This window comes from Marmota flaviventris, chromosome 1 (assembly GCF_047511675.1).
Source record: "Marmota flaviventris isolate mMarFla1 chromosome 1, mMarFla1.hap1, whole genome shotgun sequence".
Classification (NCBI taxonomy): domain Eukaryota; kingdom Metazoa; phylum Chordata; class Mammalia; order Rodentia; family Sciuridae; genus Marmota; species Marmota flaviventris.
The window spans coordinates 28,441,925-28,459,454 of NC_092498.1; the positions used below are offsets into that span (position 1 = coordinate 28,441,925).

General features: G+C 35.8%; 1 protein-coding gene and 1 pseudogene across 7 annotated transcripts in view; both read right to left on the minus strand.

Moving 5' to 3' along the window:
- Adam22 (ADAM metallopeptidase domain 22) overlaps nt 1-17,530 on the minus strand; it is a 229,243-nt gene that overhangs the window by 90,185 nt on the left and 121,528 nt on the right. For all 7 annotated transcript variants that reach the window (XM_027956108.2, XM_071612104.1, XM_071612133.1 and 4 more), the window contains exons 5-6: nt 6,532-6,614; nt 941-1,004 (exon numbers count right to left, since the gene is read on the minus strand). In XM_027956108.2, coding sequence (XP_027811909.2) covers nt 941-1,004; nt 6,532-6,614 — 147 coding nt within the window. The remainder of the gene's footprint in view (nt 1-940; nt 1,005-6,531; nt 6,615-17,530) is intronic.
- Nucleotides 10,444-11,850, minus strand: LOC139707245 (elongation factor 1-gamma pseudogene; annotated as a pseudogene).

Below are 17,530 nucleotides of genomic sequence, written 5' to 3' on the forward strand. Positions count from 1 at the left end.
TCATATTTTATTTAGAGATAGGATTTCGCTAAATTGTTTAGGGCCTCATTAAATTGCTGAGGCTGGCTTTGAACTTGCAATCCCCCTGCCTCAGCCTCCCAAGCTGCTGGAACTAGAGGTATGCACCACCATGCCCAGCTCTAATCTATAATCTTTATTCAATTATTTTCTAATTCGTAGGAAATATTTCACCTAAAGTAAGGGAGGAACTTTGTCTTGGGTTTCTCTAAACTCCATTGGCACAGAGCCTTAAAAGGAATGAACAATGGAGAAAATTTTAAAATCAAGAAAAGAAAGGATTGGATTTTATCTGTACGGACTAAATGTCCCCCAACCCCCATCAATTCACATGTTGAAGTTTTAGAGCTGCCCTAACACCATACATGGAGATAGGGCCTATAAGGAGATAATAAAGGTTAAATGAGATCAGAAGAGGGAGCCCTAATTTAGTGTGACTGATGACATTACAAGGACAAGAATAGACAATGAGAGATGGATCGATCGATCCCCTCCCCCAATGTAAGCACATAGCAAAAAAGTATCTATCTGCCACTCAAAAACAGAACCCTCACTAGCCACCAACCCTGCTGATTTGGACCATGCAGACTCTAGAAATGTAAGAAAAAAAAATATGCTGACTTTGCCACTCAGTCTATGGTATTTTAAGGTAGACCAAACTAAGACAGATCAAAGCTAGAAATGGAGGCTTCAGAACATTTCACAGGGAAAGTATTTCCAACATAAAAAGAGAAAGAGACAAAATAAAATAAAAGTTTTAAAATCATGTGGCTTTGACTTATCTAATATTTAACTAACAGAATCTTACTGTGTTTGTGTATACTATCCTAGCCAAACAAAATATGAAAATAAAATTTAGGGAAAAAGGGAGGGAAAGCTCTCAACCAACATTTCCATTTGCTACTGCAAATAGAGCACTTACCTGGGCCGTCTCATTTTCTTCTGGCTCAATGAGATATGTGTGGTTCCCATCATAGAACATTCCACTGCCAAGGACAAGAAAATCATTAGGCATGACTATTAACTCTCATCTCAGGACAAGATCATTTTAAAATCAGCAGCAGAGAACCAGTTACTTTCAATGCCTATTTCCCAGTCCCATCCATCACCTCCAGGTAAACCACACATCACACACCACACATACTCTGCTAAGAGGAAAAGCCCCCTTCCTCTGAATCCCCCTGAAATGGGCTCTCTCATCCTGAAATTGCCATTCTCTAGTTGTTATGCAGTACTCCTCCCTCTAACTCATAATTCCAAGATTTTAATATACAAAAGTTCACCTAGAGTTTTAGAACCCTTCTCAGATTTCTAGGTGAGAACTTAGAAAGGTACATTTCAAACAAACCCCAGGAGATTCTGAGGCTGTCGGGACCAAGTTGAGAATGGCTTCCCTACCTCATACCTGAAAGATGTTCTACTAATAAGAACTAACACATATTAATAACTTGCCATGAGCGAAATATTTGCACTCATTTAATTGTTCCCACAAATACATGAGGTAGATACAATGTCTACCTTCATTTTATAGGAAAGGAAACAAAAGGCTAAAGAGATGAAGTAACTTTTCCAGATTATATAACCATTAAGAATACAGGTAGGAATGGAGCCCAGGCAGCTGGGTCCATGAACTGCCCATTTGCAACCTGCTGCCCTCCTTCACTCATGCAGTCATTCAACTTGTGTTTATAGAGCACCTGTGCACTGTTCTTGATGCTGGGATATAGTAGTGAATGGAACAAATGAATTCTCTATCCTCATACTTGTTTGTTTTTTTTTTGTTGTTTGTTTGTTTGTTTGTTTTTTGGCTAATATGCAATCTATGAAAAACAGACAATAAATATGTAATAAACAAAGAAATATATATGTTAGATGGTGATAAATTTTAGGGAGTAAAATAAAGCAGTTTAAGGTCAATAAATGGTTCCAAAAATTGGGTCTGGGGGACCAGAGAGCAAGGACTGTTGATTTTTATAGGTGGTTAAAGCAAGGCTTCACAGAGAAGATGGAATTTCAGCAAAAACCTAAAAAATGAATGATCCATAACTATGTTTGTACAAAGAACATTTCAAGTCCAAAGTAAGAGAATCTTGGAATGGGTGAGGGAAAGAGTACCGTAAAATGAAATCAGAGGGCGAGTGGGAACCATATTAGGTAGACCCTTTTTAGGGCCTTGGCTTTTACTCTAAAAGAGGAGAAGAGTTAACCTCTGTAGGCTTCTCAGCAAGAGAAACACAATCTCTGCTATTTAAAATGATCATCCCATATCCATCTTTAAAAGTAATTATGTAAGTACTTTACACATTACACCAAAGTTAAATTACAGATGAATAAAAAGTACTAGAAGAGAGCATGAGAGAATAGATATATATTACATTCACATGTATAATAAAATTTCATGTTTATGAAATCAAATATGTTTCAGATATACGTAATTTCATATATATGCATGAAATTTATATTACAGCTTTCATATAACACAAAACTTAGAAGTTACAGAAAGATGAATACAATTAAAATTTTCCTGGCAAAAAATATTTTCCAAAAGCCAAATTGAAATTAAAAAAACTTGCTGGGTCTGGGGTTGTGGCTCAGAGGCAAAGCATTTGCCTAGCATGTGTGAGGCACTGGGTTTGATTCTCAGTACCACGTATAAATAAATAAAGGTCCATTGACAACTAAAAAAAATTAATAAAAAGAACTTGTTAAACAAATATGTTTCTCAATACATATCTTGCTTGAATTTTCACCAGTCTGTGACAATATAATCTAATTTTTTATGCTTGAAGTCTTTTTCTCTTCTTTGGTAGAGCTCTTTTTTTGTTGTTTTTGTTTGTTGTTATTGTTGTTATTTGTTGTTATCCTCATAAATTCTTTTCCCCATGCAGAAAAAATAAATAAATAAATAAATAAAAATAAAATAAAATGATCATCCCAGCTGCTGTGTTATACTAATATTTAGAACAGCAAGGACTGAAGCAGGGATTACCGCAATACCCAGGAGAAAGAAGTTGGTGGCTTTGATCAGGACAGTAATGGGAGAACTGGATAGAACTAACCAAATTCTGGGTATATTTATTTATTTTTTAGCTTTCTTTTTTGGTTCTGGAAATTGAACCCAGGACCTGGCACAGGCTAAGCCCATGTTCTACCACCAAGCTATACTCCCAGCCTGGATATATTTTGAATATAGAACCAACTTGTTGATAGATTTGATATGGAGTGCAAAAAAAAAAAAAAGTCAGAGATGGAGTTGTCATTTAACAAGATAAAAAAGGTTACTAGAATAGCACAATAGGTCTGGGTCAAGAAAGTAAGGAGCAAGGAGCAGAACAAAAATCAAGATTTGGTTTTGGACATTTAGGGTGCATGTGGCTCTTTGTCATCTGAGAAATCCTCTGATTTCTCAGTTTCCACTCAGAGAGATTCTGATAGACACTCCTTTTGAAGGTCTTGATCCTTTTATTGAAATCAAGCCCTTTATGATACTAAAAAAACTTGCCTTACCATTCAGGCATTTGAAGAAAGCAAAACTGTGATCTGCTGCAGTAATTCTTCAGTTTGAGGTAGAAATGACTGTATGACAATCAGGCTCTTAGAATGGTATTTGTCTTCCATAGAAGCCTTAATGAAATCAGTTGGTTTCCCTGAGCTATAATTATAATGGCTTCCAGTTCTGCTTCTATCCAAATTCTTTCATTCCTGCTACAACATCTTCCACATGTCCTAAAATTTTATATATCCATGGGATGGCTATTCTCACATCTGTACAGTTTTTAAACACAATGCACTTTCTGAATTTGGATGACATTGCATTTGAAATTTAAAAATAAACAGATGTCCTTAGTAAAATAACATTGGAGATATATGCCTAAGAAGTCAGAAGGGAGATCCTTTCAAAACAGTAGACCAAATATGGTAGTGGACATTCTCTTGACCCCTGCTGAGAACTGAAAATAAAACCATCACCATTTTCTAAAGTTCACATGGCAACAGTGATTAAGTAGCAAGCAGATTATTTTGTTTAAATAGGACTGAGTGTTATTTGCCCTTGCATTAGGCTAACATCCAATATGAAAATTGGTTCTTTTTATTGAATCTAAACATTATGTATACAACATATGAAAAGCAGATCCTGACACTGTAATTGGAAGATACTGGTTTCCTGTGAAAATATGCCATTATTAATTCCTTAATAATCAAAAGATACATGTGTTTTATTTCCTTTGTTTGAAGATTGACACCTTTTTGTTATAATAGTTTAAATTCTAATGAGTATATTTAGTCCATAACAATATATTCTTGATAAAAATCTGTAGCTAGGACCAAGTCATTACAGACCAATTAAGCTAAAACTTTATAAAGCTGAATCAAAACAAGATTTTGGAAGGAAACATCAGCTATTCTCACAAATTTCCACAAGAGGGCAATAAACTATAAGATTTTGTCATAACATCAAACATCCTAGGACCAAAATATTACCTATTAGTCCTTTAATTTTTTTTTTTTTAAGAAATGTGCCCTCACATGCTCCTTATGGAAAAAACATATGAATCTGATTTTTCCCTTTTTATATTCTTTAACTAAATACCATAAATCATAAAAACGAATAAACTTTAATAGGCACTTGGTAATATATAAAAGATAAATCATGTATAAACTAATATATCTCATGTCTAAATCACTGTAATTGAGACAACCTGTATTATTTAATGCTTAGTAACAAAATGTTCCTGAGAGAAATTTTTATTCAGAAGGTAAAATCAAGATGAAAAGTAATAATTAATAAATAACAAAAAGGTACAACATCTAACGTGCTCCAAAATATCAAGAAAGCCCAAACATGGTTTTACAAAATTCTGACAGTGTCTCTAGACACAAGCTGACTTTTCTGTGTTCAGTTTTGCTTAGTTTTAAATGAAAGTTTCTAAAGGTAGAAGTAAATTTTACTTAGTTAAAATAACTGAAGTCCAAAAGCAGAAATATGTGTTCTACTCCTGATTCAGACTCATTATAAAATTTCCTGAAAATAATTATTTCATGTTTTTTTTTTTTGGGGGGGGGGGGACTAAATCCAGGGACACTTTACCACTGAGCTACATCCCCAGTCCTTTTTGGGGGGTGGGGGGAAGCGGGGTGTGTGCCAGGGATTGAACTCAGGGGCACTCCACTATTGAGCCACATCCCCAGCCCTATTTTGATTTTATTTAGAGACAGGGTCTCACTGAGTTGATTAGCACCTCACTTTTGCTGAGCCGGCTTTGAACTCACAATCCTCCTGTCTCAGTCCTCCAAGCCACTGGGATTATAGGTGTGTGCCACTGTGCCGAGTTCCCAGTCCTTTTTATTTTAGTGACAGGGTCTCATTAAATTGTTGAGTTTCGCCAAGTTGCTGAGGTTGACCTCTCCACCAGACTGATCTCTCAGGACTCATGCTTCAACTGCCTTAATATTTTCCTAGTGGTTGGTAAACAGCAAACACTCAATAACTGCTTGTGAGACAAGAGAGCTACATTTCTAACTTAGCAATGGAAAGAAAATATTTTAAAGTTTCCCAATAAAAAAATTTAACAAAACTAAATTATAGTGCTAACTTGTTCAGTACCAAAAAACATAAAACAAACAAAAAGGAAAAGAGATGATTCAGTTTAAATAGAAGGCCAAGTAATGACACATTAGTTTGCAAGATGTTGCAAAACAAATAAGTGATGGCCACCTGTGTATCACCATTATTGACAGGACAGAGGAAAGAGATGTATTCCCATGTCAAACATCAGAAAACACTCTGTGATCATGAAGGTTATGAGAAAGGAAGCAAGAAGGATGAACTCCGTTCTTTGGAGATCTCTGAGAATTGACGGATCCTCCCACAATAGCTATGAGGTAGGTGGAATTCTGGCAGAAAAAAAAAAAAAAGGGCTCTTGAGGTCACTTGCAGCCTTCTGTCTTTATGCAAGGAGCCCAGAGTTTCCATTTACTGAAATTTCCATTATTCCATGAACATATAAAAACTGATATGAAGGAGGAGTGGGGTAAAACTGGTACCAAGGGGCTAAAAATCTACAGAAACTGAAGTTACCAAACCACTCCTGTCGGAATTTGGATGAAACCAGAAAAATGTTCCCTGTATCACTGTTGGGCATCATATTTATAATTCCAAAGCCTCTGGTTTCTATAATTTTAATTTTATTTTTTTTATTTTTAAAAAAATACTTATTTTTTAGTTGTAGTTGGACACAATACTTTCGTTTTATTTATTTATTTTTATGTGGTGCTGAGGATAGAACCCAGGGCCTCACACGCTAGGGGAGTGCTCTACCACTGAGCCACAAGCCAGCCCCCAATAACTTTAATTTTAAAATTTCCTTAGTTTAAACACCACACATACACACACACACACAATTATCACTAATTTAAAATTATTTCTTAAAATAAAATAGAAACTTCTATTTAAAATTTTAAAATATATATATATTGAAAGAATGAATGAAAAGTAAACTTTTGGACACTTACTGAAGTCCATGACATGTTGACAATGCAACAAATGAGACAGGATTTCCTCGGATCTGGCCCTGGTAGTAACAGTGCTCTCCTCCCTGAAAACAGAAACAGAGGACGAGGAGAACCAGCAGCATCATTTCAGTAGAGGTTTCTGCTCTCACTGCACTTGCATGTACCATAAAGTTCTATGCAATATGTCATTATTCAGATTAGCATTATCAAACCACTTCTAACAGAATTATTCAGAAATATTCCTAATGAGATGACTTCAAACCCAAAGAGAGGGAAGTAAAAGTTGACTTCATTTTCTTTTTATGTATGTGGTAGCAGAGAACAAAGAAACAGATATTAAAATACATACATGTTCCATGCAACAAAGTAAGTTTAATCATCTAGTTCCCGAGTTATGAGATATTCAACCTCAAGCAGCAGTAAAGGAATGCTTTCACATGGAGCTAAGTAAAATGGACTATAAATTATGTAAGAGTTACTAAATTATAAAGATGGAGAAAAAAATGACTGTTTTTATGATGTTTATCTCAAAACTTGACTGCTACACATCAAAAAAAGAAACTATATATCAATATTTTTGATGAATATAGATGCAAAATCCTCAACAAAATATCTGTAAATCAAATTCAATAGCAGGGTGAAAGATCCTACATCATGATCAATCAAGTAATCCCTGGCTTCATTCCAGGGATTCAAGGTTGGTTTAACATATGCAAATCAGTAAATGTAACTCACTACATAGACAGAATCAAGGATAAAAGTCACATGATCATCTCAATAGCTGCAGAGAAAGCATTTAATAAAATCCACCATTTCTTCATGATAAAAATCCTGAATAAACTAGGTATAGAAGGCTCATTCCTCAACATAATAAAAGTTACACATGACAAATCATAGTCAGCATCATACTGAATGAGGAAAATTGAAAGCATTTCTTCCAAATCAAAAACAAGGCAAAGGTGTCCACTCTCACCACTCTTACTCAACATAGTACTGGAAACTTTAGTCATATAAGGAAAAAAAATAAAAGAAAAACAAATAGGAACAGAGGAAATCATATTATTCCTAATTGCAGATGATATGATTCTATATCTAGGAAATGCTAAAAAGTCCACCAAAATTTCTTAGAACTGAAAAATAAATTCAGTAAAGTAGCAGGATACAAAATCAAAATACAAAAATTAGCACCTTTTCTATACACCAATAATAAACTCACTGAAAAAAAATCAGGAAAATAATCCTATGTGCAACACTTCAAGAAAATAAAACAAAATATCTAGAAATAAATCTAACAATGTGAAAGACCTCTACAATGAAAATTGTAAAACACTGAAGAAAGAAATTAGACACCAAAAAGTGGAAAGACCTCCCATAATCATGAACTGGGAGAATGAAGATGGTTAAAAAGGTCATACCACCAAAAATGATCTACAGAGTCAACACAATCCCCATCAAAATACCAATAACATTCTTCACCAAACTAAAAAAGGCAATCCTAAAATTCATTGCCAAAGCAATCCTGAGCAAAAAGAACAATACTGGAGCCATCAAATACCCAATATCAAAATACGCTATCAGCCACTATAAGAAAAACAGTATGGTACTGGCATTGAAAAAAAAAAAAGACATAAAGACCAATAGAATAGATGGGAGGGCCTAAGAACAAACCCACACATCTATGTTCATATAATTATTAACAGAAGAATGAAAAACCTATGTTGGAGAAAAGACAGCCTCTTCAATAAATGGTGCTAGAAAAATTGAATATCTGCAAGCAGAAAATTGAAACTACAGCCCTATCTCTCACCCAGTATAAAAATCAATTCAAAATGGATCAAAGACCTTAAGGTAAGAACTGAAACTTGGGAACTACTAAAAGAAAACAGAGAGGAAACACTTCAAGATATAAGCATAAACAATGATTTCCTGAACAAGACTATAGTTCAGAAAATAACAGCAAGAATTCACAAATGGGATTATGTCAAATTAAATAGCTTCTGCATAACAAAGGAAACAATCTACAGAGTAAAGGAACAGGTTAAAGAATGGGAGAAAATCTTTTCCAGCTGTTCAGCTGACAGAGAATTATTACCCAGAGCATATAAATAACTCAAAAAATGTAACACCAAAAGAACAAGTAATCCAATCAATAAATGAAAAAATGACCTGAATAGACACCTCAAAGGAAGCACAAATGACCAATTAAGTGAAAAAGTACTCAATGTCTTTATCCATCAGGGAAACTCAAATCAAAACTATACTGAGATTTCATTCAGAATGGCTATTATCAAGAAAGTAAAAAATAACAAACACAGGTAAGGACATTGTGGGTGGCAGAGGGGAAGGAACCCCGAGACACTGTTTGTGGGAATGTTAACTAGTACAACTACTATGGAAATCAGTATGTAGGTTCCTCAAAAAAACAAAAATAGAATCACCATATGATCCATTTCTACCACTGCTTGGTATACACCTGAAGGAACTAAAGTCAGCACACAATAGAGATATCTGGATACCTATGTTCATCACAGCACTAGTCAAGTTATGGAATCAGCCTGGATGCCCATCAGTGAATGAGTGGATTTTTTAAAAAATGTGTTATATATAGACTATGGAGTATTATTCAGCCACAAAGAAGAACAAAATCATGTTACTTCAAGAAAATGAGTGAAACTGAATATGATTATGTTGTGTGAAAAAAGCCAGAGTCAGACAAGTATCACATATTTTCTCCCATACATAGAATCTGGAGGAGAATAAAAAGATGACATTAAAGCAGAAGGGGGGGGTCATTAGGGAAGAGGGAGGGGGTCAGGTGATAGAATGATAAAAGAGCATAATAGGGAGGGTAGATATGAGCAAAGAATGTTGTATGCATGTATGAAAATGTCACAAAGAATTAACATGTGCTAGTAATTAAAATATTAGAAAAAAATTGACTGTACCTAAGTTTATGTTATTCTTTTCTAAAACCAGGAATGGCTTTACGATTAAGCAGTCCAGCAGTAGGGTTTGAGATGGTGAAGTGTCTTCTATCAGACAGTCACATTAAATTCTATTAAGATTCATTTGTTTAGATTAAATGTACTTGGAAAAGAAAAGAGGGTAAATCTTTTGACATCTTACAATGTTGCTTTAAAATACTCCCTAGGCTACCTGGTTCAAAGACCAGCAGCGCTGACATCATCCAAATCTTCTTAGAAATGCCAATCCCAGACTAACTGCATCAAAATCTGCATTTTAACAAGGTCCCTAGGCACATTAAATTTTGAGAAGCTCTGCTCTAAATGACCTTTTCCCATTCTCCTACTAAGCTCCTATTTCTTCAGTAGTTGAAAGCTTATAATTAAATTGACTCATTGAGACAAGAAAAAATAAAAGAGGAAGGACTGATAGAATGGGTAGTTAAAGGGGAAAATAAATGTTACCTACTTTAATCTGGTTTAAGTGCTAATCCTACTTCAAATATTCAGTGCTTGACAAGAAAAGGGGAGAGAACAGAAAAAAAAATGAAGATTTAACAAGTCCAAAGACATTTTCTTTACCAGAATTCCAAGGAAAACAGCCTGTCCTGAGACTAACATTGTTCATGAGATAATTCCATAAGAGTTGATGAGTCTCAATTTTGAGGAGGGAGTGGAGAGCAGATTAAATCCTACACAACGCAATCCCTGGCCCTGTAATACCTCTAAAAGCCCAGAGGAGTCACTGAGCACCGTGAACCAAGGAGTGTGGTTGGATTTAATGGAGAAGACAGAATGGTGTTTCATATATGGGTCAGACAATGATGGACCGCAGAAGGTCACAAGGACTTGGGAGCAGATAGGAGTCTTGACAAAAGGACATAGGACACTGACTATGTGATAAGAATTGGTGTGGTGTAAGTGTTGTGTGTTTGTTTTTTTTCAATGTTCAGTTTCCTTTAAAAACCTCCATCTCCCTGAAGGGCGGGTACAGGCAACTGGACAATAGCAAGAGATGTTCACCTGACTTGCCCTGATTGAAAGCTTCCCCCAGGTGCTGGAAGGCCCCTGCCCAGGAAAATTACTCTTGAACCAGCAGCTGGGTCTCCTCACTGGCAGGATCCGGTTTCTGCCATGTATATGACTGACTCCTACTCTACCTGTCAATTTAGACTCAGCAGAAAGGCAAGCTCCTGCCCTCGGAAGACCCAGACTCCAGAAATGGAGCTGCTGTTCTTGGTTCCAAAGAGGATGACACTGACAAAGGTGTTCTTCCTCAGCTTGTCCAATCTGCTAAAACATTCCAGTGATGAGGTTGCAACCCATGAAGGTCTGGGTGAGCTCTTCAGGAAAGCCATACTCAGCATGCCACAAGGACCAGCCATCTTTATCAAAGTGCTCCTAATAATACAGTAGCGCCTCAGACAGCATATCCCCATGGGAGTATTTGCATTTAAATTCATCCAACACAAAGGCACACTTAGGCAAAGAGGTCCTTGGCCTTGGGCTCAGCAGCCAGTGCCTGCTCATGTTCATCCACCTCTTCCTCTGGAGCTGAGGCAACTACCTTTTCCTCCTCTTTCCACTCGGTCTGGGGCTTCTACTTCTCTTCCCATAAACACTTGTCTTTCCATGGCAAAACATTCTCTTTCCATGGTGAACCCTTCTCTTTCCATGGCACGTTCTTTATAGGCTGGCTCTTTGCAAACTTCTTAGCATCAAACTGAGCCCTGTTCTCACACAGCTTCACCTTCCCCAAGACAGCCCCCTGAACTGGGGCTGGTTAATGCCAGGTAAGGAACCCATGATTGGTATTGGGTAAGGCCTGGTGGAAAGAAGGCTCCAAGACCTGTTTCTGGAGTCACAACAGGGTACAGACAACTGTGATGTCAGCCAGTGTCACTCATTCACCCAAAAGAAAAGTCCTTGTCTTCAAGTGAGCATCCAGCAACCCCAGAATTTACCTCACCTCCTCCTTTGCATTCTCAATGGCCTGTTTGTTGTGGTACAATGATGCCCAAGGTAGAAAACACCCAGGTACTGGCTGGGGGCACCATGTCACTATCAGCAAAGCTCACCCTCTGCACCACATGGGATGCTGCCTCTGGAGTACTTTTCTACAGCTTCCCATTGCTCACACAATAGGAGATGGCATTGCTCTCAAACACACAGAATCCACTGTCACCCTCAAATATTGGAAGCTTGCCAGCAAGAAATTTGCAGAGAAATTCAGGGTGTACTTGGTTTGGCCAAAGTAGAAATGGTGTGGTGCAGAAAGCACGTGGATTTGAGCCCTATTGTACTGAACAGTGATGAGGACCTTGAAGGCCCACCAGTTTTCGGGATATGTGTCCATGGTCCCAGCCATTGCAGTGATTCTGCATATAAAAGGGTGTGTTGACACTATAAACTCTCGGCTTCTTCACCTAATAAATTGTGTGATCTCAAAGCAAGTCATGGAAGCTGTGGTGTGTGTTTCCTCATCTGTCAAATGGAGATAATTATCTCATGGGTTATTATGAGGATTAATAATGAACTAATAAGCATAAAGGATTTAGAATAATGCTTGGTCCTTGGTAAGCACTTAATACTGTTTGCTATAATTGTAAATACTGCGTGTCAACTACTGTTCTACTAAATTTATATACACAATCACATTACATCTCACATCAATCCTACAAAGAAATTTTGTTATACTTACTCCACCCTGAAGGCTACAATTCTTAAAGTCAAGTTAAACCTACAAAGTTGCCAAGTAGGGATGTGAACTTTGAGTGAAGGCAAAGCCTGTGTGACTTCCCTAACACTAGCTATGAGGTGGATCTAGAACTATGGGTTATGCAATGCAAATTGAACAAGTTTCTTTTAGTAGGAATGGGGGTAAATTTACAGAAGTTTAAGTACCCTCTGTTGGCGTTAGACTGATGAACAGTCATTAAGACTACATTCTAAGTGCATTTGAGGACATTGACTCAGATGACCCCGATTTTCTGAACACAGCTGATCTGACCAATCAACACTCTAGCTTTGCACTAGCCAGACATGGAAGGTTAATAGTCGTCAAGGTGAACTGGACAGAGAAAGAACTGTTTAAATGTATTTCCCTAGGCTGTACCCTGAGTAACTCAACCAGAACTTCTCTCTCAGAAGTGTAAGACTCACAATGAATAGCAACACATAAACATAAAAGAAACAAAGAGAAGTAAGTAGGAACAAGAGCACAAAAAGAGGTACCAGGTTAGGAAACAATGGATACCAGCAGTCAATATTATGTGGGGGAGATAGATCAGTAGCAAAGCCTACCAGGAATGCTTTATAAATTACTGATGTTTTCTTTAAAATACCAACTCTGGGAAACATGTCATATTACATCATAAAAAGGACAAGGAATTCATTTGATTAGATAATGAAAAACAATCTTGCACTAATTTCTGATTCAGAAAAATAGGAGTCAGTCCAACAACAGCATATGATCAGGACCCATCTGCACAAAAGGCTAACACGACAAGTGCAGAAGAGCTCAATATGGTTGAGTCATTATCGAATGTTTCCATGACACTTCAAGAAAAGCATAAACACCAAGGAGGAAATATCTCCTCAGTTGGGCTACTATCGTTCACATCTTGAGGCTTTCAATTGGTGATATATTTATTTCTTCTAAATAGCAGTGGATATTTTTTATGTTATATTTTTCAGACATTATTCACCATGAACCAGTAATTATTTAAACTAAGAAGTAATGAAGATTTTTTTCCCTTTAACATTTCTGGAAATTTTTTTTTTAATCCAAGATAGAGGATTCAATGGTAATGAGCTTCTTTAATTTATATATCTATTATAAAATTATTAAAATAAATTATTATGTACATTTAGTCAACTTTTATTTTACAAATAATTAGTATCTATTATTTCATTTTTAATTCATTATATTTATTTATTTATTGCATCACTGGAGATTGGACCCAAGGTCTCACACTTGCAAAGCAAGTGCTCTACCACTGAATTAAATCCCCAGTTCCTATCAGTTTTAAATGACACACGCTTGCAACAAGAATTCTAAGAATTTAGAGTATACAAGGTAAAGAGTAAAAATACTCCCTTCATACACATATACTTCTGTCAGTCTGTATGTAGCATTACTAAATGTGCAAATTAAATTTTAATAATATTTGGAGACAAATACAATTATAGTTCTTTGCACATAAAATATGCATTGCAATTGAAAATAAAAACTGCATTTTATTAAAAATTATATATTTCAATAAAGACTGCTGACTTAAGCCAATTTATTCAAACCTAATCAATTATGACATCTCTCCATATCTTTAAGTGACTTCTAGATAAGCAGGTATTATATATAGTAACGTAAGACAGATGTTGTAGGAAAAGAAAAAAAGCCAGTACATTCTGATAGAGATGGGCTCTTTATCCTACTGCCAGTCAAAGCTTTGTTCCTTATTGTCTCTTTGTTCCAGAAATAAATCCATTGTCCTTGAAACTTTCCTCAAACACCTTGATGTAATAACATAGTCATAACATTACAAATGTTTATTGTCAGCTAATTAGATAGTGACAAGTAAAAGAACATTCACCTCTATAAAAATTAATTATATGGTAGTTCATGTGTCCATTTATTGGTTTAGCTTCCCAGTGGGAAAAAAACCTTGTTGTAATTTTTATTCCAAGGAAATAAAAATAGTCATTTATTTGCAAGACTCAAAAGGTACCATATTTTTATTAGACAATCAGCAATATCGCAAAAGAAAAATAGAATTTATTATACAGAAGACATAATAAGGATAATGCAAAGAAAGTTATTCAGCCTGGGTTATAACATGATGTAAACCAAATAAAAACAAACAACTGGAACACAGCATCAAGGCCACAGTCTTTTCCCCTCTCTCCAGATCAGCAAAGGAAACCTGACTTTTTCAACTCCAAGATGGGCCAGGGCCACTTCCTCCAAAATGCTTTCTCAGACTCCCACCTCTTTATAAATTACTTTCTTTCCTTCTCTGGATTTTCATAGTTATTTTTACTTTTATTTTTGTAATCTGTACTACATCTATTTCTACCTGCATTCCTGTTTCTGTCTTATTTGATTAAGTAGATTTTAGTTTCCCAAATGTGCTTTTAGAGACATATATCTAAGATACCTCATCAATATAATAAACATAAAATCTGCCCAAGGTGCCTCATCAGGGAATCAGGGGATCATATGGGATAACAAGATTACATATACCATAAACTGATATGTAAATGGGTGAGAACACAGGCAATATTTCCTGAAAGAGGGATCTACAGTGTCCCTTGAGTTATGATTCTCATCCTTTGTTAAGAGTAACAATTCAGGGCATTGATTTATAACGCAGTTTATAAATCTCTTGCCCAGAGTTCATTTGGGCAATTCTCAGGTGAGATCCCAAAATACACAATTTAACAAATAGTCCATGTTTTTCTTTTTCTGAGATTACATTAGAGAGATGGATCTCAGATTATCTTAGTGCTTTTAAAATCCCAATGCCCAGGCCACACTCCAAACCAATTCTATGATAATCTAGATATGATATGGGATATGAAATGGGATGCAGACCTCCACATTTCTTTAAATACTTCAGATGGTTCAATACAATGCAATGACTGAGAACCCCTGCAGGAGAGAAATAACTATTCAAAGCAGTGGTTCCCCAAACTGACTCTCAGAATCAATGCAGTGGGCTTTGTAAACCAACTGATTCCCGGGCCTTCTCTCAGACCTGCTGGATCAGAATCTCCAAGGAGGCTGCTACAACCTCAGGTTTTTCTTATAGTTGCAAACGTTTTCACAGGTAAAACATTAATTTGGAATTGTTAACCTAGAATATTCAATGTCAAACCACCCTCATGCCATGGATACCAGAAGATCTTTCAGAGAATAAAAATGTCTACCATAGCCTGGGCACCATTCTTGATGATATACATACTAGTTCATGATGACTAATGAGGTAAATATTATTTCCCTCCTTATACAAATGAGAAAATACAGATCAGGAGTGCTCCCACCCAGCCAGGCAATCTTGACAGAGAGTCAAAACTCTTCATAAAATGGCTTTACACCTGACTTGTGAGAAGCCCATGTTCTCAAGCCTCACCCTAGATTCAGGTGCTCTGGAATGTGGCTTGACCCTGTTTCAGCCTGTGGTCTAAGTGATTTCAGTTTAGGAACCACTGCTTTGTACTACACCTGGCTCTAATTCTGAAGCTCCTTGTACCCAGCTCAGTGAAATCCTGCACTAGTTCCTAAAAGGATACTTTCTGTTTCAACACCACAATTTTCCACTTCTTGTTTCCTCCAAACCATTTGGTTTTATGAGAAAAAAAAAATGGAAGGTAAGATAAGAATATGTAAGAAGGGGCTGGTTTGCCAGAAACTGAAAGTTTCCAAGACGACTCTTCTTTCCATGCTACATTCATGAAAGTCACAGCCAACCCTAAACATCTGCTCAGGTATAGAGAATAAGGGTATCGGATTACACTACCTCTGTAAGAAAAGTAGAGACAAACAATCTCATCTCATTTTGTAGTAAAGTAAAATTAAATAAAGCTGTCACATCGTGGTTTTAAAATGCCAATAATCCATGGATATATATATACTAAAACATGTCAAGTCTTTACCAGCTCATGCCAAAATGAGCAAAATAATTATAACATAGTAAATTTTAAAACTAAATATATTTAATTTGTAAAAATCTGTCCTTTGTTCTAAGATTAGTTTCTTTGATTATTTAAAAATATCCAGTTTTTTTCTTCTTTTAAATTTTGAAATGATTTTATATAGAAACATTGCAAAGATGGCACAGAGAATTCCAGCATGCCCAGTTTTTGCTATTGTTAACACCTTATATTTCTTTAGTACATTTGTCAAAACCAAGAAACTGACATTTGTACATTACTTTATATTAAACTCTGACTATTTAGGTTTCATTGTTTTTTCTACTAGTTTCCTCTTTCTGTTCCATGAAATAATCTGGGGTACCATATTACATTAGCTTCACATTCATTCTTTTTTTTTTTTAAATCGAAGCAAGTTTATTGTCAGGAGAATCTGACCGACTGCCTCTATGGAGAGACAACAGTAGCAGATTTCCTCTAAGCCAAACTTTTTTTCTTTATTTTTTTAATTGATTTTATTTTTTTTAAATACACGACAGCAGAATGCATTACAATTCTTGTTACACATATAGAGCATAGTTTTTCATATCCTTGTATATAAAGTGTGCTCATGCCAATTCATGTCTTTATACATGTACTTTGTGGGTTTTTTGTATTACAATTCTCATTACACATGTATACCACAATTTTTCATATCTCTGTATATAAAGTATGTTGACACCCAATTCCAGTCTTCATACATGGACTTTGGATAATGATGTCCTCATTCATTTTTAATTGGCAGCAAAAGTAAATAATATCTGTATGTCTTGAGAAGGGTGTCTCCATTTATGGCAAAATAAAAAACTTGCAACCCTATATTAATCCCCCAAAATCATTTTGATAGGATACTGGTCTATGAAAAACAAAGGTCTAAGACATAAATTTTGTGGGGATTCTACTTAACCTATTACTTTTTCTCATCTCTTTAAACATGGTTAATCAAATTTTTATATTCATAATTCAAGGATTTTGCTTCTAAGAAGTTTGGCCCAAAGGTAAAAACTGGAGGTGTCTATTAGGACATCTAATAGAATTAACCTGCATCTTAATCATTTTTAGCCAGCCAATTTAGTTTCCCATAACTTTATTTAAAAATAAACATCCTTGGGGCTGGGGTTGTGGCTCAGTGGTAGAGCATTTGCCTAGCATGTGTGAGGCACTGGGTTTGGTTCTCAGCACCGCACATAAATAAATAAAATAAAGGTCCATCGACAACTAAAAAAATATTAAAAATAAAAATTAAATCCTAATTTTCACACAAATAGTATGGCAAACCAGATCTTCCATTCTATTACTAAGTCAAACAGGACTTCCCAAATTGCTTATTTTTAACCACAAAATAG